The sequence below is a fragment of the Sander vitreus genome, chromosome 22 (assembly GCF_031162955.1).
Source record: "Sander vitreus isolate 19-12246 chromosome 22, sanVit1, whole genome shotgun sequence".
Taxonomy (NCBI): Eukaryota; Metazoa; Chordata; class Actinopteri; order Perciformes; family Percidae; genus Sander; species Sander vitreus.
Window position 1 is genome coordinate 23,482,921 of NC_135876.1, and position 25,311 is coordinate 23,508,231.

General features: G+C 41.6%; 1 protein-coding gene across 1 annotated transcript in view; it reads right to left on the minus strand.

Annotated features, from left to right (window-relative positions):
• Window positions 1-25,311, minus strand: part of LOC144537344 (disco-interacting protein 2 homolog C-like) — an 85,391-nt gene that overhangs the window by 8,925 nt on the left and 51,155 nt on the right. The window contains exons 20-34 of the mRNA XM_078281008.1: window positions 24,717-24,853; window positions 23,647-23,855; window positions 20,219-20,333; window positions 19,500-19,701; window positions 19,253-19,353; window positions 16,224-16,304; window positions 15,535-15,658; window positions 15,054-15,175; window positions 14,408-14,519; window positions 11,038-11,147; window positions 9,624-9,754; window positions 8,693-8,861; window positions 5,304-5,474; window positions 3,230-3,291; window positions 3,078-3,135 (exon numbers count right to left, since the gene is read on the minus strand). Of these exons, the coding sequence (XP_078137134.1) occupies window positions 3,078-3,135; window positions 3,230-3,291; window positions 5,304-5,474; window positions 8,693-8,861; window positions 9,624-9,754; window positions 11,038-11,147; window positions 14,408-14,519; window positions 15,054-15,175; window positions 15,535-15,658; window positions 16,224-16,304; window positions 19,253-19,353; window positions 19,500-19,701; window positions 20,219-20,333; window positions 23,647-23,855; window positions 24,717-24,853 (1,904 nt within the window). The remainder of the gene's footprint in view (window positions 1-3,077; window positions 3,136-3,229; window positions 3,292-5,303; window positions 5,475-8,692; window positions 8,862-9,623; window positions 9,755-11,037; window positions 11,148-14,407; window positions 14,520-15,053; window positions 15,176-15,534; window positions 15,659-16,223; window positions 16,305-19,252; window positions 19,354-19,499; window positions 19,702-20,218; window positions 20,334-23,646; window positions 23,856-24,716; window positions 24,854-25,311) is intronic.

Genomic DNA, 25,311 nt, shown 5'->3' on the forward strand with positions numbered 1-25,311 from the left:
ATAGTTAAGATCAGAGCATGTTGAGTGAATCACAGATGGGCTTATGTCAAAGTTTAGTTTTTGGTTGTGAAACCACTTAAACATATTTTTTCAATTGCTATAAAAATTGTATAAAACACCCAAAATTCTTTGAAATGAATCATTAATTTGACCCGCAAAGAATGTTCATCATTGTTATTTTTGGTTGAAAGAAACCCATACTTCTGATATAAAAAGAAAAAAGTCTGAAAATGGGTCAAATTTGACCCGAGGAAAACACAAGGGTTAACTACAATTAGTTTACAATAAACTGTATTGGCTGTAGGAAAGTACACTGGTCATTTTAAAACGTTAGATTTACTGTCTCTTCACATTTTTGTAGATCTGTAAAATGATCAGCGTTGTTTTTCAGCGGCTACAACTAACGGATCATTGTCAGCTCTTTATTATGAGCCCTCAGTGGAAAATAACTCGGTGCACCTCTCAGTTCTACTTTGGCAACAGTACGAAGACAAAAAAGTATGATTGTTAATTATGGATGATGACGGAAATGAACAGAAACAAAATGTACAAGTTGCTCCAACATGTGTTCTTTTTAAAATGTCCTCTATAAATAAACTCAAATCAAAGACGTGACTCTGTCTCCTGAATGTGGGGGCGAGAGTCGTGTACTGCTGGTTATGAGATCTTCTTCCTTTGCCATCTGTCCGGATGTGATGAGTGGTTGCAATCATTTATAATGATCTCTAGATCAGGAGTTAACTATCTTGTTATCTTGGGAAAACAAAAAAGTGAGTGAAAGAGTTTTCTCGTTATAACTGATAATTATCTTCAGTCAAATACTTTCAGCTTTCTCACGAAAAAAACAACTTTGTTAGTCAGATTTAAAGCTTTAGTGCGTAACTTTTTGATATTAATTAACGTCCGTTACATTCAAGCCGTTGCCAAATGAGTTGATACAAAAATAATAAGACTATCAGCTCCACACAACTCTCTCTGTGTTTCTCAGTGTGACTATGTTCAGAAGATTGTGGCGTTTGGTGACTTTCCCGTACAGAAACTCGAGTGAAGATAATGAGCTCTTCTGAAGAGTCCATCATGTTTTTTTAATCCTCGGTGTCCTCCTTGGCTACTAGCAACTGTGTGTTGGGGGGGGGAGGGGGGATGCTTGTATCATGAGCTGACAGTGTTGTTGTTATTACTTAGAATTCCTCATGGGGGCGGCAGAAACTACGCACTATAGCTTTAAAGAGCAACTTAAAGCCTCTGAACACCCACACAGGTGTGGTAGAAGTTAGTCTATATCCACGACGTTCCACTTCTGGGATTGCTCCGTTGCCGTCGGAAAGTGTGCCGGATGTCCGTCACCTTCCGCTTTCTTTGTGTTGATAAACTCGGGTGGATTTCTGAGGACTGTGGTTAACTGCTCCTCAGATCTCTGCAGGGTAAATCCAGACAGCTAGCTAGACTATCTGTCCAATCGGAGTTTTCTCTTGCACGACTAAAACAACTTTGGAACGTACACGTTCCACCAAAACAAGTTCCTTCCCGAGGCTATTTTGCAGAGGCACCGTGGCTCCGTCCGGCGCTTAGCACCGCCCAAGACGATTGTGATTGGTTTAAAGAAATGCCAATAAACCAGAGCACGTTTTTTTCTCCCATCCCAGAATGCTGTGTGGACGAGCCAGACCCTCCTCTGCAGCGCTGAGGAGGAAGGTCTGGCAAAGCGAGACTAGGCAGAAGTGTACTTCTTCAAATCACTGGACATGTATACAGCGCATTCGGAATCTGCGTCTCAATCAGGGTTTTTACCACAGTTTGCGACAGTTTACGGCCCCTTGCCTGCTTACGGTCAGCTCTGTGCGTTGCTATGGTTGCTGTACACAAACCAACCAGCCAAAAGTTTGCAGGGCTGCGGTAGAGATGCATGCCCAAAAGAAAAGAAGGAGAAACTCAGCTACTTTTAAACTTTATGAAAGATGTGGATATCAACAGGTTTTTGGATGTGCGCACACATCGGCTGCTTAAAACGGGAATATTGGTGGAATAGTCACTTTCATTTGCAATGTAAACAGCTTAGTCTGAGTATTGTCTTTTTCCAAATAAAGACAAAAACAGGAAGAATATCTGCATGTAAATGTAGCCATTAATGGTTTCTGGTTTTAGGATTTTTACCAACGAAGAAAGGCAACATATCAGACAACCATCTGATGAATGTGATGTTATCCTCCCTTCACCCACGTCTCCACAGACAGACAGTGTGGACTCAAACCTGCTGTCAGCTTTGACTCAGCCGATGTGGGAGGATGTGCAGTCGAGAACAGAAATAGCCCGATCTTCTGTCATTCAATTTGCCGCATCTGAAGAGTTTCTCCGTTGTGAGCTTGTGTCTGTCGTGCGTCAGTTGTGCCTGACAGTTAAGTAGGGTTTTCTATATTAAAGCTCTAGTTCGTAACTTTTAGATATTAATGAACGTCCGTTACATTCAAGCCGTTGCCAAATGAGTTGCCACAAAGCTAATTAAGACTATCAGCTCCACACAACTCTCTCTGTGTTTCTCAGTGTGACTATGTTCAGAAGATTGTGGCGTCCGGCGACTTTCCCGTACAGAAACTCGAGTGAAGATAATGAGCTCTTCTGAAGAGTCCATCATGTTTTTTTAATCCTCCGTGTCCTCCTTGGCTACAAGCAACTGTGTGGAGGAAGGGGGGGAGGTGCGCGATCATGGAAGGCTTGTATCATGTGGATGCGCCGACAGTTTTGTTGTCATTACTTAGAATTACTCATGGGGGCGACAGAAAATACGCACTATAGCTTTAAAGAGTCCTTGGCAAAATCAAAGTTGAATTCAAAATGACTGTTGTTTAATTTGTTTTATTTTGATCTCCTCAGGTTGCACACACAAAGTCATAAATCATATACTGCAACGCGGGAAATAAATCAAATAAAACGTGCAGTTTAATCGGATCAGTTTGGAAAAAAACATTGTGTGGGCACTCTGTTTTCAATAAACCCAACCTGCAATCACAGTTTAGGACAAAGTCTTGAGGTCGAAAACACGAGCACGTAATGTAAGTGTACATGAAAATCAAACTCACCTTGCCAGACTCCATTAATGGCAGACTGTGAGGAGAACCTCTTTCCACCAAGCGAACCCTGAAACACACACATGTGGAAATGTCACAGTTTTGTACCCTGAATAGAAAAAAAAGAAAAGAAAAACTAAAGCTGACAGGACAGACTGTGGTACCTGTCATGACGCAGCGCTCTCATGTCCACGTACACAGTGGTAGGGTCCGGTCCTGAAGTGCCCTGCAGCCAATCACAGCACAGACACAGTGAGCATGAGAACTGAGACAAAGACCATAGCTTCCAGTTCTTCTTGTTTGGTTTCTGGCTCTTGCTTCCATTGTGGAAGATTAACAGGGAATTTGGCAATACCAGTAACGATACCATGTTTTTCTCCCAAAACTTGTTCATCATTTAGCAGAAGACAACACATTTTTAAAATGACAAATGTTTGAATACAAGCAGCCATATAAGAACTTTGTGTAAAGAAAATATAGTAAATTTAGATTTCAATCAGGAACTATCTGATCAAAGAAAAAGTCAACTAGATCACACATCTGACCATATATTCAATGCCACGTTTCAGTATTTGACAGTAGAGTCGCAAAGATTAATCGATTAGTTATCAACCATTAAAATCGCAAACTATTTTGATAATCAATGAATCCGTTTCAGCCATTTTTATGAAACAAAATTCTCTGATTCCAGCTTGTTAAATGTGAATATGTTCTAGTTTCTTCTCTCCTCTGTGACAGTAAACTGAATATCTTTGAGATGTGGACAAAACAAGACATTTGAGGACGTCATTTTGGGCTTTGGGCCATTTTCTGCCCTTTTATAGACCAAACAACTAATCCAATTAATTGAAAAACCAATTAATAAGACTAACCGACGATGCAAATAATCTTTAGCTGCAGTCCTGTTTGACAGCTCTAAAGTAACAAAAAGATATTGTGGACTCATTCCCAGCCTTGTGACTAAACAGCATGTGAATAAAGTTACTTTACATATTCAGCAGAGGTGGATCCTTTAAGTTTAGTACTTAAGTACTAATAGCACACTGTAAATGTGCATTGAGTAAAAGTATGCAAGTATCATCACAAAACTGTACTTAGTAGTAGTAGTAAAAGTGAAAGTACTCAATGCAGAAAAATCCTCCCAATCAATCGAGAGTTTAATCGGCGAATCATTTCAGCTGGACTCGTGGGCTGTTATATTGTTGGGTAGTTTCATTTATAATAAAACATCAGATTGTATAAACTACAAATTTTGTAAAGTAACTAGTAACTAAAGATGTCAGATGAATGTAGTGGAGTACAAAGTACAATATTTCTCTCTGAACTGTAGCGGAGTAGAAGTAGAAAGTGGCATGAAAAGACTCAAGTAAGGTACATGTACCTCAAATTTGTACTTAAGTACAGTACTTGAGTAAATGTACTTAGTTACATCCCACCACTGATATTCAGATCAAATTGCTGTCAATTAGCACAAGAGATGAGCCGATACCAGTATCAGTATCGGCTCCGATACTGCCTAAAACGCTGGTATCGGTATCAGGAAGTACTGGAGTAAATGCACCGATCCGATACCACGTGATAAAGCCCTAAAGAAAATCTAAGTTAAAGTAGTTTATTTATGTTCTTTTTCCGTTATAACTGACTGTCAAACTGGATAATAAAAGAAAGTTCTGTGGTGTTCATTGTTTGTTCATGTTTCACCTGAGCCAGACCGACAACAAAGATAGAAATCATATCACATCCATACAGGGATAGTAGTATACTATACATATTATTATGTTAAAACATAATAAAATATATGACACACTGGTATCGGATCGGTACTCGGTATTGGCCGATACGCAAGTTCAGGTATCAGAATCGGTATCGGGAAGCAAAAAATGGTATCGGACCATCTCTAATTAGCACTTCAAAATGATACAATCTTTAACAAGGTTGCGCATATTTTGAGTAAAAAAAAAAGAAGTGTTTCATTGCAACATTATTACCGTGTGTTTATGCGGTGGGATAGGGGGACAATAATGTCTGTAGATTTTTATGACTATGTATCTGTATTGTATACTGTAAATACTTTGTCTGTATTTTACTGCGCCATCTACCTGCCCAGGGACTACGGGCAGTGTAGATGCACTGTCCCTGTTCAAATAAATAAATTACAAATCCTTTTACAATCTGCGGAGTTTCTGTGGTGTCGGTGTGCAGCAGCTGCTGCTGCTGCTGTTGCTCGTCTGTTTCTACCTGCAGGCAGATGGCCAGGTTGACTCGGCAGCCAAAGGCCGTGCTGACAGACCGTGGGTGAAGGCCGAGGTCTTTGAAGAGCTTGGAGAAGGAGTGTGTGAGCGACATCCTGGGCCTCTCCTCCGCCACCACGACGCAGGCCCGAACCCGGGACAGATCCAGCCCGCGAGCCTGGACCAGAGACGGGAAACATGTCATAAAAAGCTTAGAAAAAAAGTCAAAAAAATATATAGAAAAAACTGTCTAACTTTGAAAAAAAACTCAAAAAAAGCTTAAAAAATGCAATAAAAAAGCGTCAAAAATTGTAAACAAAAAAGTCCGGGAAAAAAACAGCATTCAAATGAAATGATTAAGATACGATGATGATACTTACTGCCCCGGGCCATCGGGCAACCCTTATTGTTGAACCCTGAATACATTTCTTTGTTTTTTTTAAAGAAGCCGTCTACATCCCTGATTATATTTATTTATTTTTAATCCTTTTTAGCCTTTAGTTTTTAGGAGGTCTTTGTATAAACGTTTAGTTTCCTACCTCTCTGACACAAGCTTTTTTTAAACTTTATTAGAGTAAAAACCAAATCCATCTTGTCCAGCTGCTGGACGAGCACCCAAAATCCGCGTTGCTATTTCGTCCGGTAGATACCGGGCATTTTAACATGCGCCGTTAACGTGAACAGAAAATTGCGTTGCCTGTATCTTTTCACAGCAAACGCGCATGTGTGGAAAGCGGTCGACACAGCAGCTGAAATGGCTCCTTCAACAAAGGAGGAATGTAGCACAATATGGATGTAGCCTATTAGCAGGAATGTAGCACAATATGGATGTAGCCTATTAGCAGGAATGTAGCACAATATGGATGTGAAAGCAGTTATAATAAGCCTATGTGACAATAAAATTTGTTTTGGTTACAAATAATCGTGATCTCAATATTGATCAAAATAATCGTGATTATCATTTTGGCCATAATCGTGCAGCCCTAGTTTGTTCAGTAAGCTGACAATAACCGTATCATCAGCAAACTTCACAAAGTGTCGGTTTTCAGTCACAGAGCGACAGTCATTGGCGTACAGAATATAGAGGAGGGGGGAATGAACACACCCAAAGGAGTCACAGCACTGTAATCAGCAGCTGTTAAATGTTCCTCTTTGTTTCAGTTAATAACGTTTGATTCCTCCTGTAGCTGTAGACAAACACAACTTGGACATGAATCATTAAGATTTTAACAGAAGAAGAAAAGGTGTTGTGTGTCCTTTGGGGGGGTGTAAAAGGTGTGTTTGGGCTTTATTGCTTCATGTCAGTGACGGTCCTCACAAGTAGAGAAATACACAGGTGTGTGTAAGTAAAGAACATTTCTACTTTACACTCTGTGTTCAGCCTTCGGTCTCCGTGGAGACTGAAACCAAAAAAGGTCTAAAATCACTAAAATGAACTCTGCTGTGATCAATCAGAGGCGTCGGAGAGTTCAGATGTGGCCTCAGGCTTCAGCAGACAGAGACGGAGTTTATTAGCGCTGAGTCAGAGGACAGACTGAAGTCAGCTGGACAGCGTCAGAGTGGGTGGGCTGTTCACATTTAGCTACAGGACCAGTTTAAATCCAGCTGTTCGGATTCTGACTGTGACTGACGTCGGAGCTCGTAATCAGACTTCAGTGGGGGTGGGTGGGGGGTGACAAAGTGGCCAATACAGTGACATCACTCCCTGTCCTGTACAAGACTTCTCCCAGAGAAAGACTTGTCTCACACTTACTTTGAACAGCATTATTGATAATCTCATTGTAGGCAGCAATCTTAAGACTCTAATTTTAGCCGCCGAGAGGCTGAGTAGGGGAATAACTTGCCAGACGCGCTTAATTATCACGGATTCCAGATTTATTTACACTAACACAAACAAGGTTCTGCTTCCAGTACATCCCATAATTGTGTTACTGGCATATGAATTTGTGTCCAAAAGTCATAAACAGTATTTAGAAAAGCGTAAAACAAACATGAGAACGGCGATCAGCAAAAAGTGAGACTTCCCCCTGTCACCCCCTCTCTTAGTCACAAAAACCAGAACAGGTGAACGGATAATATTACTTTAATAATACTCCTCCGCCCCCACCAAGGGGCCTTGATTACCGTAAATGTCCTTTCAAAATAAAAGAACTACAGCTGGCTCTTAAACTCATTATTATAAATGATTTAACCAGAATTAAAGTGTAACTCTCGTCAAAATGCAACCTAGGGTCTTTTTGTGAATGTACCCGAGTCAAACTTTCGTTTAAAAGCATATTTAGGATGGAATCGCCACTTTTAAGATTTACCGTATTCTCGTTTTTCGGTCAAATGGCCTTTTGAATGGGAGCGCTAGTGGCGCTACTATGGTAGCAAAAAAATATCTATTTTTAAAACACTAAGAAGGCTCGACACAACATGAAACTTTGCTCCAAGTATCACCAGGGGCTCTACACCTTAACGAAAGCATTGACAACATTGTTTGTGTACCCAGAGTTTACTAAAAAGAGAGGTTTTGAACAACTCACCGTAGCTCTTGTTGTTTCCGGCCGCTACCACCTCGGCAGTCAAAACGAGTCGATATCAAAACAAGTAGCCACAGATTTAGTATATCCCTTGTGCACCGGTGTAGTTAAGGTGTAGAGCCCCTGGTGATACTTCGAGCAAAGTTTCATGTTGTGTCGAGCCTTCTTAGTGTTTTAAAAATAGCTATTTTGAGGCTAGCATAAAAGTGCCCCTAGCACTCCCATTCAAAAGGCCATTTGACCGAAAAACGAGAATACGGTAAATCTTAAAAGTGGCGCTTCTGTCCTAATTATGCTTTTAACCGAAAGTTTGACTCGGGTACATTCACAAAAAGACCCTAGGTTGCATATTGGCGAGAGTTACGCTTTAATAATTGGCTAAAAGAGACTCAGGACATCGGAGCTGTCTAGTTTTTCTTCCGTTGGGAGTCTAACCGTCAGCCGTTAGTCCACCACCACCATCATCATCACAACACAACGCAGAGACTGCGTACTGCTGCGTTCAAATTACCTCGGAAGCCGGAGTTGGGAATGACATCACACGCGAGTTGAGCGCGTTACATTTCAACAAGTCGGAAAATAACAGTTATTTCACTGTGGGGTTTGCTCTAGCCTGGTTAGTATAATGCTTTGATCTATGTATTTATTTACTTCTTAAGTTGGTTTTCCATCCATCCATTTTCCGGCGGCAACGGAGCAATCCCGGAAGTGGAACGTCGTGGATATAGACTAGCTTTTATGTGACTGGTTGACTGCAAAATTGAATTGCCCTTTTGGGATAAATAAAGCTATTTGATTCAAATTGAATTGAAATAAATGTCAGAAATATCACTTGTCGTGACGTGTCGGTTTGCTTCAGTGTCTTGCTGACCTTGAGCGCCTCGGTCTGCAGGCCGAGTCCTTTGGTGCACAGCTCCATGACGCTGTAGGAGCAGAAGGTGTCTCGCACCCTCAGCTGGCTGACGGCCAGCAGCCACAGCGCTGGGTTGGACTCCAGCTCCACCGGGGGGATCAGGATGGACTGGTGGCCTGAATACACACTGCAGAAAACACACGCAGACACACACACACGCAGACACACACACACACACACACACACACACACACACACACACACACACACACACATTCTTTTAATGGTTAACTGCAACAAAAGGAGCATTTATCCGTTATATAACCAGTTGAGAGGGAGATGTATTTTCCAGAGAAACTTGGGAGTCGTTCATAATAACAATCAGGTGCAAATGTAAGTTATTGTTGCTTTAAAGTTGTTGAGGCTGAGAAAACTGTCAAACCGCAGGTGATTTGCAGTCTGCTTTATTTATAAGACATTCAGCAGCAGAAATCTGCTCTCGCCAAGTTCACAATTTATGAGCTGAGGATTTCAAACTAAGCAGAGCTGAGATCTGGTCTGTTTTTGTTATTAAAGGACAACGTTGTGACATAAATCACAGTTTGAGTACATCATGTAGCAAACCTTCTATAACCTGCGGTGAACTATGATGACAGATGATCGTCAGCGATTATAAAGAACGTACATTATGTGGCCAGAAGTACTCTGACGCCGGGGCTGGGAGATTAGAAATTTGCCATGCAAACTGGACGTGTTGATTTTCTATCAGGCAGGAAGAGGCTAATAAAAGATGAGTTGAATTATGGGAAATGTAGGATCCAGTGTTTTGGGAGCTTGATTCATATCAGGAGTTACAAGTCAGAAAGAAAGTAACATTAGATATATAATATTAAAGATGGCGAACTAAAATACATCTTTTAAAGGTGTGTAAGTAGACGGAGACACCGACCTGCAGAGACACCAGAGGACGAAGCCGAGGCCGCAGTAGGGATCCAGACAGATGGCCACTTCTCTGGACGGGTACAGCTCACACTGCAGCTTCACCGACCGACAGAAGGCTCCAACGGCATTATGGGACATCTGGAGAGAGAGGGAGGGAAGGGAAGAGAGACACAACAACAACAACACACACACACACACACACACACACACACACACACACACACACAGAGACGAACAACAAACGAAAAATGGACAGTTAATCTTAAAATGTCAAACTTTTTTTTTAGTTTGTGTATGAGTAAAATCTTTTTTATTAGACTTGGCCTCTTTTCCCGAACACAACAAGACCTGAATATGCTCAGATTTATGTTCCATCCTAGATGTATCTGCTCTGGTGTAAAAGCTTTGGGGTTTGGAGGCTTTGATTCTGCTCTTTCATAGGCCTGTAACAATTATTACATAATTGTCTTTTTTTTTTTTTTTTTTACATAATCACGGTTTCTTTGTTTAACCGCAACTAATTGCTAACATTAGCTAAGGTTTTAAGGCGTGTGACTGGTTATTGTTAATTCTTTTTTTAGATATGCCAAATTGTAATTTTATAAGTGGTTATTGGTCGGACTATAGATTTTGATTCATATTTCAGTTGTAAGTTGTTGGCACTTGACCCTGAACACGTTCATAGCAACAAAAATCACAAGGGAGGGATACAGTGAGAAACAATGTTTTATGATAATATGCTGTGTATTTGTGTTATTACATTATCTGGGTCATATAACTGTGATATATAACCAAAATATGTATCCTGGGATTCACTGAAAACTTTAATTCTTTTTTTTAGCAATTATATTGTTAATCGCAATTATTTCTGAGACAATTCATTGTCCAGCAAAATCTGGAATTGTTACAGCTCTATTCTTTCATCATGTTTCCTGTACAGTATGTTCTGTTAATGACTAAATGGAATACGGAGGTGTAGGAGCCACATATTGTATGTCGTTTCTGGTCTCATTTATATTATTTATTGATTATTATTTTGTGCACTGATATTGTAGGTGGTGGGCGTTTTCATCGCGGTTTGTTTGCTTCACCTGTTCACCTGGGTTTTTTGGGCTTTGACAGAGAGGGGGTGAGCCTGGGAGCCAACACTTTCTGTTGACCGCCGCACTAACGCACTTATTTCAAAATAAGTGTAACTTTACATTTGGTAACTGGTATTTTAGGTGTGGGGGAATAAATCATTGCAATACAATCTCGAGCGCGTCACAGTGTGTGTATGCATCTCTCAGTGTTAAGTCCCTCGCGGCAGCACTTTGTTGGACTGCTTACAGCCGCAACAGGAGGGACGTCTGTCCCGGCGACTGGACGAGAGGCTGTGAGCGGTTTTTGGTGCGGGTGATGAGGATTAACGCTGAGCTGACCTGAACTCCGGCCAGCATGCCGGTCGTCGACACGCTGAAGTCCAGATAGGCCAGGCCGTCGGGGTTGGTGGGCTTATAGAGAGCTGGAGGCTTCTTCTTTGGCAGGTCATCTGCAGTACACGCACACGCACACACACACACATTTTTGTTTTATTACAGTCAAGAGGACAGTCTGTTGAGTTACACTCAGAAACACTAACCTCAAGTTGAACCCATAATGCTGTAATCAATGCAGTAGTCATTGATGGAGGTTTAAAACGTCCTGTTGTAGCAGATGTTTTGTTACATGGCTGATACTTAAGTTACTATTTATGCTGAGTTCAAACCAGATTCTTTTTATCTTCCGACAAATTGAAGAATTTTACATTTCAGGTAGGGCTGTGCAATTAATCGAATTTAATCACGACTACGATTTCGGCTCCTAACGATCACAAAAACAATGTAATTGATTATTTTGCATATTACATTTTGCAAGTAAACTCTTATTTTGTTTTGTGTTCTGAACTTAAAGGTCCCATGGCATGAAAACTTTACTTTATGAGGTAACATTAATGTGAGTTCCCCCAGCCTGCCTATGGCCCCCCAGTGGCTAGAAATGGTGATAGATGTAAACCGAGCCCTGGGTATCCTGCTCTGCCTTTGAGAAAATAAAAGCTCAGATGGGCCGATCTGGAATCTTCCCTTTATGATGTCATAAGGGGAAAGGTTACCTCCCCTTTCTCTGCTTTGCCCGCCCAGAGAAAGAGAGAGACATCATGGCTTGCAAACAAGCGAAGCATGGCAGTTGGTCAAGGCCACACCCCCACCCTCCACCTTGCCCCCCCCTCTCTCCTCCTCAATAGCTGCAGACACAGAAATGGCACATCCTAATTTCCTTAGGATGTGCTCATTGTATCACTGGCTCGTAGTGGCTGTAATTCTGCACCAAGTCTGAATTTCGGGAAAGCGACTTCAGAAACAGTATTAGGGGAGCACTAAGGTCTATATAAAAGAGACTTCAGATACAGTATTAGGGGACCACTAAGGTCTATATAAAAGAGACTTCAGATACAGTATTAGGGGACCACTAAGGTCTATATAAAAGAGACTTCAGATACAGTATTAGGGGACCACTAAGGCCTATATAAAAGAGACTTCAGATACAGTATTAGGGGACCACTAAGGTCTATATAAAAGAGACTTCAGATACAGTATTAGGGGACCACTAAGGCCTATATAAAAGAGACTTCAGATACAGTATTAGGGGACCACTAAGGTCTATATAAAAGAGACTTCAGATACAGTATTAGGGGACCACTAAGGCCTATATAAAGAGACTTCAGATACAGTATTAGGGGACCACTAAGGCCTATATAAAAGAGACTTCAGATACAGTATTAGGGGACCACTAAGGTCTATATAAAAGAGACTTCAGATACAGTATTAGGGGACCACTAAGGCCTATATAAAAGAGACTTCAGATACAGTATTAGGGGACCACTAAGGCCTATATAAAAGAGACTTCAGATACAGTATTAGGGGACCACTAAGGTCTATATAAAAGAGACTTCAGATACAGTATTAGGGGACCACTAAGGTCTATATAAAAGAGACTTCAGATACAGTATTAGAGGACCACTGAGGCCTATATAAAAGCATCCAAAAAGCAGCATGTCAAAGGACCTTTAAAAAGTTCAAAAGGAAAAGTATAGAGTATAACATTTCACAGTTCAAGGTGTTTTCACTGTTGATTTGTTCAACTGTTTCACTGTTTTTTAAGTTCAATGAATGCAACATCTTTCCAAAAAGCCAATGAGTAATTGTGTTAAATAATCGTGATTTCAATATTGAAAATATAATAGTCGCGATCATGATTTTTTTCCCATAATTGAACAGCAGCCCTACTTTCAAGTGTCGAAAAAAATCAAAAGTTCACATTTGTATGTTCTTTATGACTGAATGTTTACTGCATACCTAAAAAAAAGTGCACTCTGTAATAGTGAGCAACAGCAAACCCAGTCACATTTTACAGTAGGGACTCCTTCCACAGGTTTACATATTTTAGGGTTGAAGTGCACACCAGATATGTCAAACAGACAAAGAAGTAAAAAGTACAGTAACCATTATCTTCCAACCCAGGAAGCAAATGTGACAAAATTGCAGCTTAACGTGGAAAATAATGATTGAATGTTTTGGGTTAAACAATACCCTGTGCAGTTTTCTACTAATATTGGCAACGGTGGAGCACTGTTTGGATGAGTGGGTCCATGTTTTGTTTGTATCTCATGCTGTTGACGGTTTCACAATACAACTGGTGGCGGTAACGCGCCAAGAAACTTGGCAGTTTTCCATTCAAATGTAGGAAAACAGAAAATGTGGATGTAATCTGAAATCTACTTTTCTCAGGGGAGCTTTAAGGTTGAGGTTAAAGTTAAGGGTGAAAGTAGAGTAAGAGTTAGGCTCATGTTCCTCATGATTGTGAATATTACGGTTCGTGCTCTGGAATTAATTGAAATAGGCGGCTGTGGCCATCGGTGTGTGAATGCGTGTGAATGTTTATCTGATGAGCAGGTGGTGCCTTGTACGCCAGCGTTGGCCACAGTGAATGAAACGGTGAATGGTTCCTGGACTGTGTAAAAGTGCCTTGAGTAGTCGTTAACAGTGTTGTAATGTAAGGAAGTACAAATACTTCACTACTGTACTTAAGTAGAATTTTCACGTATCTGCACTTTACTTCGTTATTATATTTCCGGAAACTTTTACTTTTACTCTACTACATTTCCTAAATAAAATGTATACTTTTACTCCACAACATTTCCCCGTCAGCATCTTAGTTACTCGTTACTACAAAATAAAATCAGAAGAAATGTGTTACACTGGAAAAAAGCAGTTTGGCAAATCATTGCTCCTAAATTGCCAAGATACTGCACGCTCCATTCCAGTTGCTGACCTAATGCCTGTTTGTTGCCAAGCGGCAAAAAAACAACCATAGGCCAAAACTAAAGAAGAGGAGGAGGAAGCATAATGACTGATAGTGTCATGATGAAGATGAAGATAACGTTACACACCTTTGGCCATAACGTTCATAATCAAAGTTTTTTTTTACTTTTACTTCTAATACTTAAGTATATTTAATATCAGAAAATTACTTTTGATACTTAAGGACAGTAAACATCAGATACTTTTACTCAAGTAATATTCTAAAAGGAGACTTTAACTTCTGCCAAAGTCATTTTATGGTAAGATACTTGTACTTTTACTCAAGTATTGCTTTCAAGTACTTTATACAAGACTGGTTGTTAAAGAAAAGCGCAATATAGTCCACACAGTCCATTTACATTTACAAATACACGTCTTCACAAGTATAGTCCAACAGGAAAAGCTGTGGTACCGGTGTCGAGGACAGGCGGCCAGTTCCTGATGTCCACGGTGGCCGTGGCCTCTTTGGAGCGCAGCAGCTTACAGATGACCGCCGTGGTCATCACGCAGGCCGAGTGGCTGACCTGCAGGGACAGACGGGGGAGGATCTTCAGGTTACAGCTATGTGATAAGGGTTTCATTGTCAATTTTTATTTAACAATTTTCCCAAATAAGGTCAGATGTCGGCTACACAGCGGAAGCCCAGGAGCTAGCAGGGCTAGCTAGAGTCCCTTGCTTAGATACCTTTTTATATATATTAATATTAGATACAAGCAAGGAAAATTACAAAAGGACGTTGATAGGACTTGATAAACAATCATTATCTTTGTCCCAAAGGCTGTCCATGCCTAGATTTTAGTTCATGAAATGACTTTTGTTTTCATATAAGACAAAGCCTTTATTGATCCTTTATGGATATATAGAGAAAAGTAAAAAATAAATAATTAGAAGTAGTGCATATAAAATGAAAATAAGAATAGATGAGACTACTAACTAATGGTGGTGTGGTCAGTAGCAGCAAAGTCCCCAGAAACTCGACTTTAAAAAACAACATTCATTGAAAAAAAAATCCTGAAAAACAAAAAGTAGTATTTTATAGTATTTTTACGGTCCCTGACCTCCACGATCATCTTGACGGTGGGCAGGGTGGTGGCGATGTTCTGAGGGTGGGGCGGTCGCACCGTGATGGGAACACAGCCGGCGTACAGGGAGCCGTAGAAGGCTGCGATCAGGTCAATACCTGCAGGACACAAAAACACACACACACACACACACACACACACACACACACACACACACACACACACACACACAAGCAGAGAGGTGTCAATCAATTCAGTTTTGTCCGATGTACCTGATCTGCGTGTCTGCGTGAATTCGTTATTCAGTAAATTTAGTTTAGTTTTACTGGTTTACACATATACAAATACTACAGATTAATATACACATAATCAATAAAAGATGTGCTGGAGAGATGAAAAAAAACCCTCAGAGGGGCTTAATCTGGGCACCCTCCAATGCATAATCTAATTAAAATAGAAAGAAACTAAAATATTGATAAGAAAAGAAAAGAGAAGGGGTCTGTGTATCCTCTCAGACCTGGAGGGTAGACCAGAGCGACGTGGTCTCCTTCCTGCAGGCCGGCTCTCTCCATCAGCAGAGCAGCCACGCGCTCCGCCCTCTTATGGAGCTGCAGACAGGTGAGGGAGCTGGACACCGCCCCCTGGAGGAGGGGAGGGAGGAGAACACAGGGAGGAGGAGGAGGAGGAGGAGGAGGAGGAGAGAGTGATGAGAGGAAAGGGATAGGTGGATTTTGAAAGTGATCACCTTTGTTCAACAAGAACCTTATTATAAGACATAAGAGGCTTTATTGTCATTGCACCAATGTCTGACAGTATTACAACGACATGACGTTTGTGCTCCCATAGTATTAAAAAACAATCACAACAAACCCTAAAAATCTACACAAAAAAAAAAAAAAACATTTGTTTTGTGTTAAGACATTCCCCAAAACTCTTTTATGATGCACACCACTAAATGTCAATTTTGTCTGTGGCACTTATCACTTTTCTCTGTAACGTGTATGGTAAAACCTGGGCTGGGTAACGTTCAGATATTTTCAATACCGGTACCGATACACATACTGTGACTTCGATACCGGTTCCTAAACAATACCTTTTTCAATACCAATTTTAAAATGTCTGCAGCTAATAAAAGAAGGGTAAAGCTATGGCACAGCTGAGAGACTTAATAATATGTAAGGTGTGGTCGGTGGTGTGTGTTGTTACCCGGGAGCTGAGCAGGGTGTAGAGGATGTGGTCTGGTGTGGTCTGAGCTCTCCACTGCAAAACCTCCGACAGGAACAGGAACTGAAAAACACAGTCAGAGCTTAAGGGCTCAGGACTTCATCACAGTGGATTGTGCTTTCTTTACATCCAGATCCAGTTCAAATTTAGACTTTGTTTTTGCAAACCAGATCTCATTCCTGCACACATTTCCCCACATCTTGAAGTTTAAAAAAATAAAATAATAATTAAACAGACTCAAACAGACTTCATCCATCCATCCATCCATCTTCATCCGCTTATCCGGGGTCGGGTCGCGGGGGTAGCAGCTCCAGCAGGGGACCCCAAACTTCCCTTTCCCGGGCCACATTAACCAGCTCCGACTGGGGGATCCCGAGGCGTTCCCAGGCCAGGTTAGAGATATAATCCCTCCACCTAGTCCTGGGTCTCCCCCGAGGCCTCCTCCCAGCTGGACGTGCCTGGAACACCTCCCTAGGGAGGCGCCCAGGGGGCATCCTTACCAGATGCCCGAACCACCTCAACTGGCTCAAACAGACTTCACCCAAAGTTTAAAAGGTGCTGTAGGTAGGATTGGGAAGAGTTCTTAGTCCCTCCCCCCTTTCCACTAAAGCCCAAAACGGTCTCCTAAGCCCCTCCCCCCACAAGGGAGAATGAATGTGTGTGCATGAGCAGTGATTGACACGCAGTTAGACACCCCCCCTGGCCCTGATAGGTGCATCTGAACAGGGAGCTGTGGATTTTTGCACATTGCACTACAGGCTGTAGGTGGAGCCAGAGGAGCCAGATTTTTTTTTTTAAATGACCTGCTTCATGTAGTTCTACTGGAACATAGGTTCAGTTTCAGCAAATATGACAGAAAGTTAGTTTTATAAGTCTTACCTACTGCACCTTTAAGAAATCTTTCTGATCTAAATTCACTGAATGAATACCAGTAAAAATGCATCAAACAGGTTCCCAGACGCCAGAACATAATGTGTTTTACGTCAGCACTGCACAGAAGACACAAGTAGTTCAAGTTTGTATGCGGCCAATACTGGAGCTGTCTCATCCATGTGTGGGTCAGGGTTAATAACTCTTTAGTTTCATCCTTCATATTCAGCAATGCGGCTGCTGATAGTGCATGACTTTTTTACTACAGCAGTCGGGTCTCTGCCTTTGATCCAGACCATTAAAATGGTTCAATCAATACCACAGAAAGTAAAAATTTGAAAGTGGGTAAGAAACAACCCGCTGATGCGTCAAACTGCCTCTGAAGTATCAATTTATGGCCATTTTACTGATGCAGCAAATGAAACCTTTTCTTGAAACAAGTGATGGGCCTGTGGAGAAAGTCTATCAGCTGCTAATGACTGGAAGTCAATCGGAACTCCTGACAAAGTCAAGAGTGTCGGCTGAATTCAGTCTCTAAAATGTCAACTTCTCAATCAGGAACTAATCAAAACGTTCTTGACTTTCACTTGACACTTCTAAACTTCTGCAAATTTTGAAAAGTTTCTTGCAAACGAGGCATCCCAAAATCCTCCTATTGGAGAAGCTGGAGCCAGAGAATGTTTTTCATTTGGAAAATGATTTAACCATTTCGATTCAATTTGATTTGTTTCAGCTTTATTTGGCTTTTAATCATGTAGCCAAGACAATACAATTAAAAAAATACATAAAAAATCTTGATCTTTTGGGGGAATGTTTTCTTGTGGGAGCGAGATGTGTTTATTATATGTATGGAGTCCAGAGATTACCCGTCATTAGCAGCCGCGACAGCGAGTCGGTATTGTTTTCACCTTGTGAGACTGCTTGTGTGTGTCATCATGGCAAAATGTGTCCCTGGAGACACTTACTGTAGCAGGAACTCCCACAGAGGCAGTCTGAGTCATTTGCCAGGTGTTCATATCTCTGCAGCTAGACTTTGTCACTGCGATAGCGTCGCGACCGTGCGAGATGCAGTCAGGAAACTTTACAGGTGTGTAATTGCGATCAAAATGAAGACTTAGTTAAAAAAGGTTGTGGTCCCGTTTGGGCTGCGGCAGGGTTTGCACACACACACACACAAAAAAAACCCGCAACAGGCCTGCGGGGAAAAGTTGAGACCGACTCAACATTGGAGCAACCCGGCGTCACCCTGCGGCGGCCAATCATGTAACAGTAGATTAGACTTGTGGGTGTGTTTTGAGCTATTGTTTGAGGCGTTGTGAGAATCCCGTACTAGAGCCCGACCGATGAAGGATTATTAAGGCCGATATCGATACAAATATTTGGTGATTTAAAAATCCGATATTCCGATATATCGGCCTATATATATATAAAAAGAAAATCCAGAAACGCGTAACAAAACATAAACAGATTTCCCTAACATTAGTTATTTGTAGTCCTCACTAAAATAATATGATAATGCAGTTTAAAAATAAACTTGGTTGTTTTATTGTCACAACAGAACAGAGGAACATCAACATATATTAGTTCTGATGAATAAAATGTATAAAAATACAAACTTAAGATATGAAAATTAAAGGGTTAAACACGCGTGTTACCAACAGGGACGTTGTAGAGCGCCCTGTGGTGGACAAACTACGCAACGCCAACACTCCGAACATGGCTGAAGGGTGTTTCGTCTGTTTTTTAAATATTCATTTATCGGCCATTATAAATGCAGATACCGATAGTTTGGAAAATGCCTAATATCGGTCGGGCTCTATCTCGTACAGTAAGAACGTTTTAAAACACTATGAGGGTAAAAAATGAAAAACAAACACTGAACTGCCCGGGAGTTTGTGTCTCCTCATCTCTTTTCTTTCTCTCTCCTCTGTGAAATAAAGCTGCCGTCGGAAACGTCGTTATCTACAAACGATCTGACGGAAAACCCTAACTGTGAAATATAAAGTGGTATTGTGCTTTGTTGGGGGGGGATTTAAAAACACAACAGGACGTCACACAAATGGGCCGTTTCATTGAAACCCCCCCCCCCGCAATGTTTTGTTTTTTTTAATGTGAATGCCCCGTAAGTGTGTGAGTCTTACCTGGTCGTTGTCGTCAGTCTGTCCCAAATCTCTGCCGCTGGCCTGAGCGATCCTCTTCCCTGACACCAGATTCCCCACCATCACAGAGGCAGGTCCAATCTCTGCAGCACACACACACACACACACACACACACACACACACACACACACACACACACACACACACACACACACACACACATTAGCAACTGTGTTCAGCAATGAGCTACAGGCCCAGAGCGTTCCCAAACCCGTGAACACCTCCCACCTGGCTGTTTCTGCCGTGGTTTGGGCAGGTTGGTGACGCAGGTGTGGGGGCACATGAGGACGTTGCAGGGGTGCAGCCCCCCCTCCAGGTACAGCTGCTTGATCTCTGACAGGTGGATGCCGCCCAGAGGAGTCTTAGGCAGAGTGTTGGCCGGTACCAGAGCCAGGCAGAACACGCCCACCCCATGGATACTGTCAATGGCCTGGGGGGGGGGGAGAGAGAGAGAGAGAGAGAGAGAGAGAGAGAGAGAGAGAGAGAGAGAGAGAGAAAGAAAGAGAGAGAGAGAGAGGACAGTGGAATTATCCGCTGCTGAGGAATTATTGTTAATTTATGGTTTAAGAAACATGTAGTCCAAACGAATGAAGTACGACCAAATGATCTAAACAACCATGTCGATGGTTTAAAAAACGACTACAATTCAAAGTTGTGAAAAACTGAGTTTCTCCACAAACAATCAGGCAAAAGCACCACCTTAAATCTTGTGTTTACCAGAGATGTGCCTATAAGTTCATTTAAAAAAAATCATAAAACATCACCAGTCGACTAAAGAAATCTTAGTGGAGTAAGACCAAAAAAACGACTGAGCAGTCGACTAATCGACCAGCAGGGGTCAGCCCTAGTTGGGAGAGAGTTTGCATTGTGTGAGTTTTAGATCCTGCTGGAAAAGTAGTGACTCAAGAACTGAATCTGGTTAAAGTAGCAGGTGAGATGTGATGTACCTGCAGCACGCGGCTCATCCACTGGAAGCTGTCCTCCTCGGTGGAGTCGGGTCTCTGCTCGGCCACCACCACGATCCTCTCGTCCCTCAGCACGGTCACAGAGAACACCGCTATCCTGCAGGAGCGCAGGAGAAACAGCAGAACTCGCTTTCACCTTCCGATCTCCTTCATGTGTCTATTTCAGTGTACTGTAGCTGTTACTGGCCATAATACCGGCTCATATACTGGGCATACTCTCATCAAAAACCCTCTTCGTCATAAATCAAATGAGTCAGGTTGTCTGTGAGGACGGATCTAAGACTTATGGTTTTTACTTTTGTGATGAAACTTTAAAAAGACATCGGTGAACCTGAACTTTCTGGAGGGCTTCTAGGAAGCTTTGTGCTCTGGAGAGACACGGTGTTGTCATTTATACATATTTTTATTTGGTTTATATAATATGTCTATTTTGTTGAATGGCCTGGAATGTTGTATTTCTTGTGTCATCTTTTCTTGATTTTTGTCTGGGTGGGTGGTGATGACAGAAGAAGAAGAAGGGGGGAGAATTTGTTCATGTTGCAAGTTGTACGTTTTGTGTTTTGTTGAAAGAATACCAAAAAAAAATCGTTAATCACAAAAAAAGACATCAGCAATCAGTTATCAGCAGGAAAAGAGAGGTTTTAAGTGTTTGTTGTCACATCAGAGGAGAGCAACAGGAATCTTGAAAACAGCTGTGATGAATTTGAATCACAGACAGTCTGTTAGAGATTTATTAGTCTCGCTAGACCCTCCTCCAAAGCGCGCTGAAGGAAGGTCTGGCTAGTCCACACAGCATTAAGGGATCGGAGGAAAACGTGCTCTGGTTTAATGGCATTTCTTTAAACCAATCACAATGGGCGGCGCTAAACTCCGCACAGAGCCGCTGCAAAATAGTCGTGCGAGAGAAAACTCAGATTGGACAGATAGTCTAGCTAGCTGTCTGGATTTACCCTGCAGAGATCTGAGGAGCAGTTAACCATAGTCCTCACAAATCCACCGGAGGTTAGAACGCCAACACAAAGACAGAGGAAGGAAACGGAAAATACTGTATATGCATCCGGCGGAATTTCAAAAGTGCAGACGGATTAGAAAGTCTACCTACTCCAATGTACTTTTTATTAACGGTGCCTGAGCGGAGTTCCAGCAGATGTTAACTGAGGTTCAGCAGTATATAACAGAGGGAACATAAACAGGCAAAAAACTAAAAAAGTGTGTGCGGAGAAGAGAAGGAAGGATATTACACATCAAACGATCCGACTAAAAACACTCGGCTGATTTCATCAGAACGTATGTTCAGTAAACAGACGACACTCCAGCGCCGGCAGGAATAAAAACATAAAGAGATAAACAAAGAAAGAAACCAGAGAAGACAGCACAAACACCACACACATACACACCAACATTTGTTTAAATAAAATCAGTACAGCCCTTAACTTTCCCCTGCTTTACATTTCATCAGCGAATCAAATTTTTCTCATGGAAATGTTTATGTATCTTCCGTAGTGCAGTTACACTGTGGGACTGAGCATCTTTCTATGAAACAAATCTTTACAAAAATAATCTAATCAGTTTGAATTTGATATGTCTGAACAAATGAATCCTTCCTTTGTGAACTTCTCCAGAAACTTGCATCTTAAATAGCTCTCTGGAGCGTAACCAGAGCCTGTCGAGTGAAAGATGGATTTCCTCCTTGGCGGCCGTGGACACGATTAAACTTCACTCTATTACTGTTTCTGGATTCGTCCACTATTGCTGTACTTTATTAGATTAATAAGAAGCGGGGGGTCAGGCTCATTTGTCAGGCTGACAGGGAATGTGCCAGTGTGATTTTGTTAAAAACTAGAAATATGACTTTAAACCTGACTTCTAAACGCTGCCCTGGGTGTAGGGCACAAACAAAAACAAAAACAACATTAGACATTACGGCACAAATCTTTTTACTTTCTTTTTAGTTTTTCCTGTGTGTCTCTACGACAGCCAATCACAGACATTATTAGATCTTGGTAAAAGCATGCTGTAAGATTTAGGCTGGGTCTCATTTCTCTGTCTTAACCCTTCCCCTTACCCCTACCCCTTAGTTTTGTAAGTGCTGTCCCAATACTCATTTTGGTCGAGGGGTATGGCCAAGGGGAAGGGCTATATACCCCTTAACGCCAAGCAAGGACGCAAGCTTACTTGAACAGCAAGGGGTATCCAGATTCATTGCGCAACAAGGAAAATGGCTTCCAGGTCGACCAGAGAGATCCATAAACGTAGACCCATAAGTATTTCCGGCTTAAAGAATTGATTTAAAAATGACGACGGTCTTGTTTTGTTTTGTTTTGTCCTCTACATATATATTTGCAACCATATTTGTAATTGAAACGTTTTTAAAAATCGCTAGCTTGCTATGCTAATGCTAAAATTAACGTTAAAGTTAGCTACATTGCTTATTTGCACAACAGTCCCGCATTTCTCTGCCTTGAATGGACTCCATGCATGTCTACAGTGTTAACTAAACTCCATTAGCAGTGAATTTCGTTTGATATCAGTGTATAACACTACTTGCTTTGGAGACATCGATACGTGCTTTACATTTACCGTCCTGTATCACACAGGGACGCCGGAGGAAACCCAGCAGCTGATCCACTTTCTGGGCTGAAAACGAGCAGAAGTTTCTGCGTTCATGTTGTAGCCATTCATTATTGTATTGGTACTGTATTATTGTAAACGTGTGTAATTCATTCCTGTTCATTCACCTGTACATTGTTGTTGGTTATGATACAGGACACTAATGAAAGAAATGGGGTATGGAGGGAAAGGTTACTGGCCAACCGGCATCAGACTGGGGTCTGGAATTTCAGAATAGCTGTAGTTTTTTGTTTGTTTGTGGTCTTGTGTGTCTTTTTTTTGTTTTATACATTTGAGTGCCTTTTTTTTTTTATATGTGTGTGACATGTAAGTTATGGTTCTATTAGTTGTAATAATGTTTACTTTATTGGGCAATAAAGACAGATTTTTGTTAACAAAGAAAGTGTTTCTGAACATCAATGACATTCAAAACAGTGATAACTGAAACATATATACAACACACCATGCAGTGTGTATACAAATATGTATTGCAAACAGACCTAAGTATGTATGATGATGTAACCAAGTGGCGTCTCATTTCATAGGGGTATGTTTTCACCCCTACCCCTTACCACTCGTTTTCGAGGGCCGAGGGCTAAGGGTAAACTAAGGGGTAGGGGTAAGACAGAGAAATGGGATTCAGCCTTACTCCTTAGGTATTGAAATTGGGTATTGAATGACGAGGCATTTTGTGATACTCGATACTTTAGAGGCAATTCAGTCGGTGCCAAGAAAAGTATTGAATTGGGCACCCGGCCCTACCTAGGTGTCCTGCTCATCATGTAACAGTCTCTCCTCACCTGCCCCTGTAGACGAACTTCATCGGCTCCACTGCCAGCGCCGTGGCAACGATGTCGTCGGCGTTGTGCCTCCGCCCGCTCACCATGATGAGCCCGTCCATCTTGCCGGTGATGAAGACGAGGCCGCCGGGGCCGATGAAGCCCAGCAGGCCAGTCCGCACAAAGGCGTACTCGCTGACCAAACCCCCGCTGGAGCACACCGGGTAAACCTGCAAACCAACCAACGCACACACGCCCACAGACACACACACACAGACACACACACAGGCACACAGATACGTGCGTTTCAGCTGCGAGGTCGCCATGGCAACAGGCCAGCGCTACAGCAGAGCTGCATGATAAAATCAGATACAGATATTTTTAACTTGGGACTTTTATATTGATAATGTCACACTGCTGCTCTGTAAATGGGATTTTATGGCCAAGCAGGCGCTGCAGAGCAACATTAAAGACATACAATATTACAGAGATTAATATCCCAAATCCAGACAAAATCATTCTCAAACCTCAAAACAGAAATGCAAAACATCTTTCCTTACAACATGTGAAACCTTTAGTTAATTAGAAGAGAAAAACTGAATGTATTAATATGATTGTGCTGTGAAACAGAACAGGCAGATCATCGGCAAAATGACAGAAATTATCAGTATTTTAGAGTGAAAACAAAATGAGCCATTAGCTTTTCATCTTCTTTTTTTTTGCCAATTTTCCAAATGACAGAAAATCAACAAAAATATTCCCCAAACAATTAATAATGAATAAAGTAATAAAAAAAATACTGTGCCAAATTGTGTGTAAAATATGATGAATTTATTCATGAGTCTTCTATCTGAAATAATCTGCAACAGAGAATGGATTCATTGTTTAAGTCATTTCTTTAAACATTCTCAGGTTTTAGCTAGTTTTTTTTTAATCTTCTACGAAAAGCAAATTGGTTTTGGGCTGTTGGTCGGACAAAACAGGACATTTGAAGAAGTCACTTCAGGCTCTGGGAAGATAGACATTTTTCATTATTTTATAGACCAAACAACAAATAAATAATCAAAAATAACCACAAATGGCCACCTCACCTCAAAGGTGTTCTTGGTCATGCCGGTGAGGCCGTAGTAGGAGGTGCCGGTGGCGATGGAGCAGACGCAGAACTCACCGATCTCGTCGGTCTGACAGAGCTGAGGGATGCCTTCTGGTTTCACCACACACACCAGGCCTGGAGGGGGCGAGAGACACAGAGACAGACAGAAAGAGACAGAGACAGACAGAAAGAGACAGAAAGAGAGACACACACAGAGACAGAGAGAGAGAGAGAGAGAGAGAGAGAGGCACAAAGACCAACAGAAAGATACAGAGAAAGAAAGAGATAGAGAGGCACAGAGACAGACGGACAGACGGAGAGACAGACAGAGAGAGAGAGAGAGAGACACACAGAGACAGACGGACAGACGGAGAGACACAACAAAGGGTTAACAACTTTTAAATCTCTTCTGTTTCCATGAATACATTTCTATTTATTTATATTTTCTTATATAACAAAGTTATTTTTTCACACAGGGAAACAAATGACGATCTCACCAGAGTCCACTCAAATGCACCTGTTTATGGGAATAAATATCTAAAAGTAGGTTGTTCTAACCCAGTTATGGCGTCTACTTCATGTCTGTTTCAACC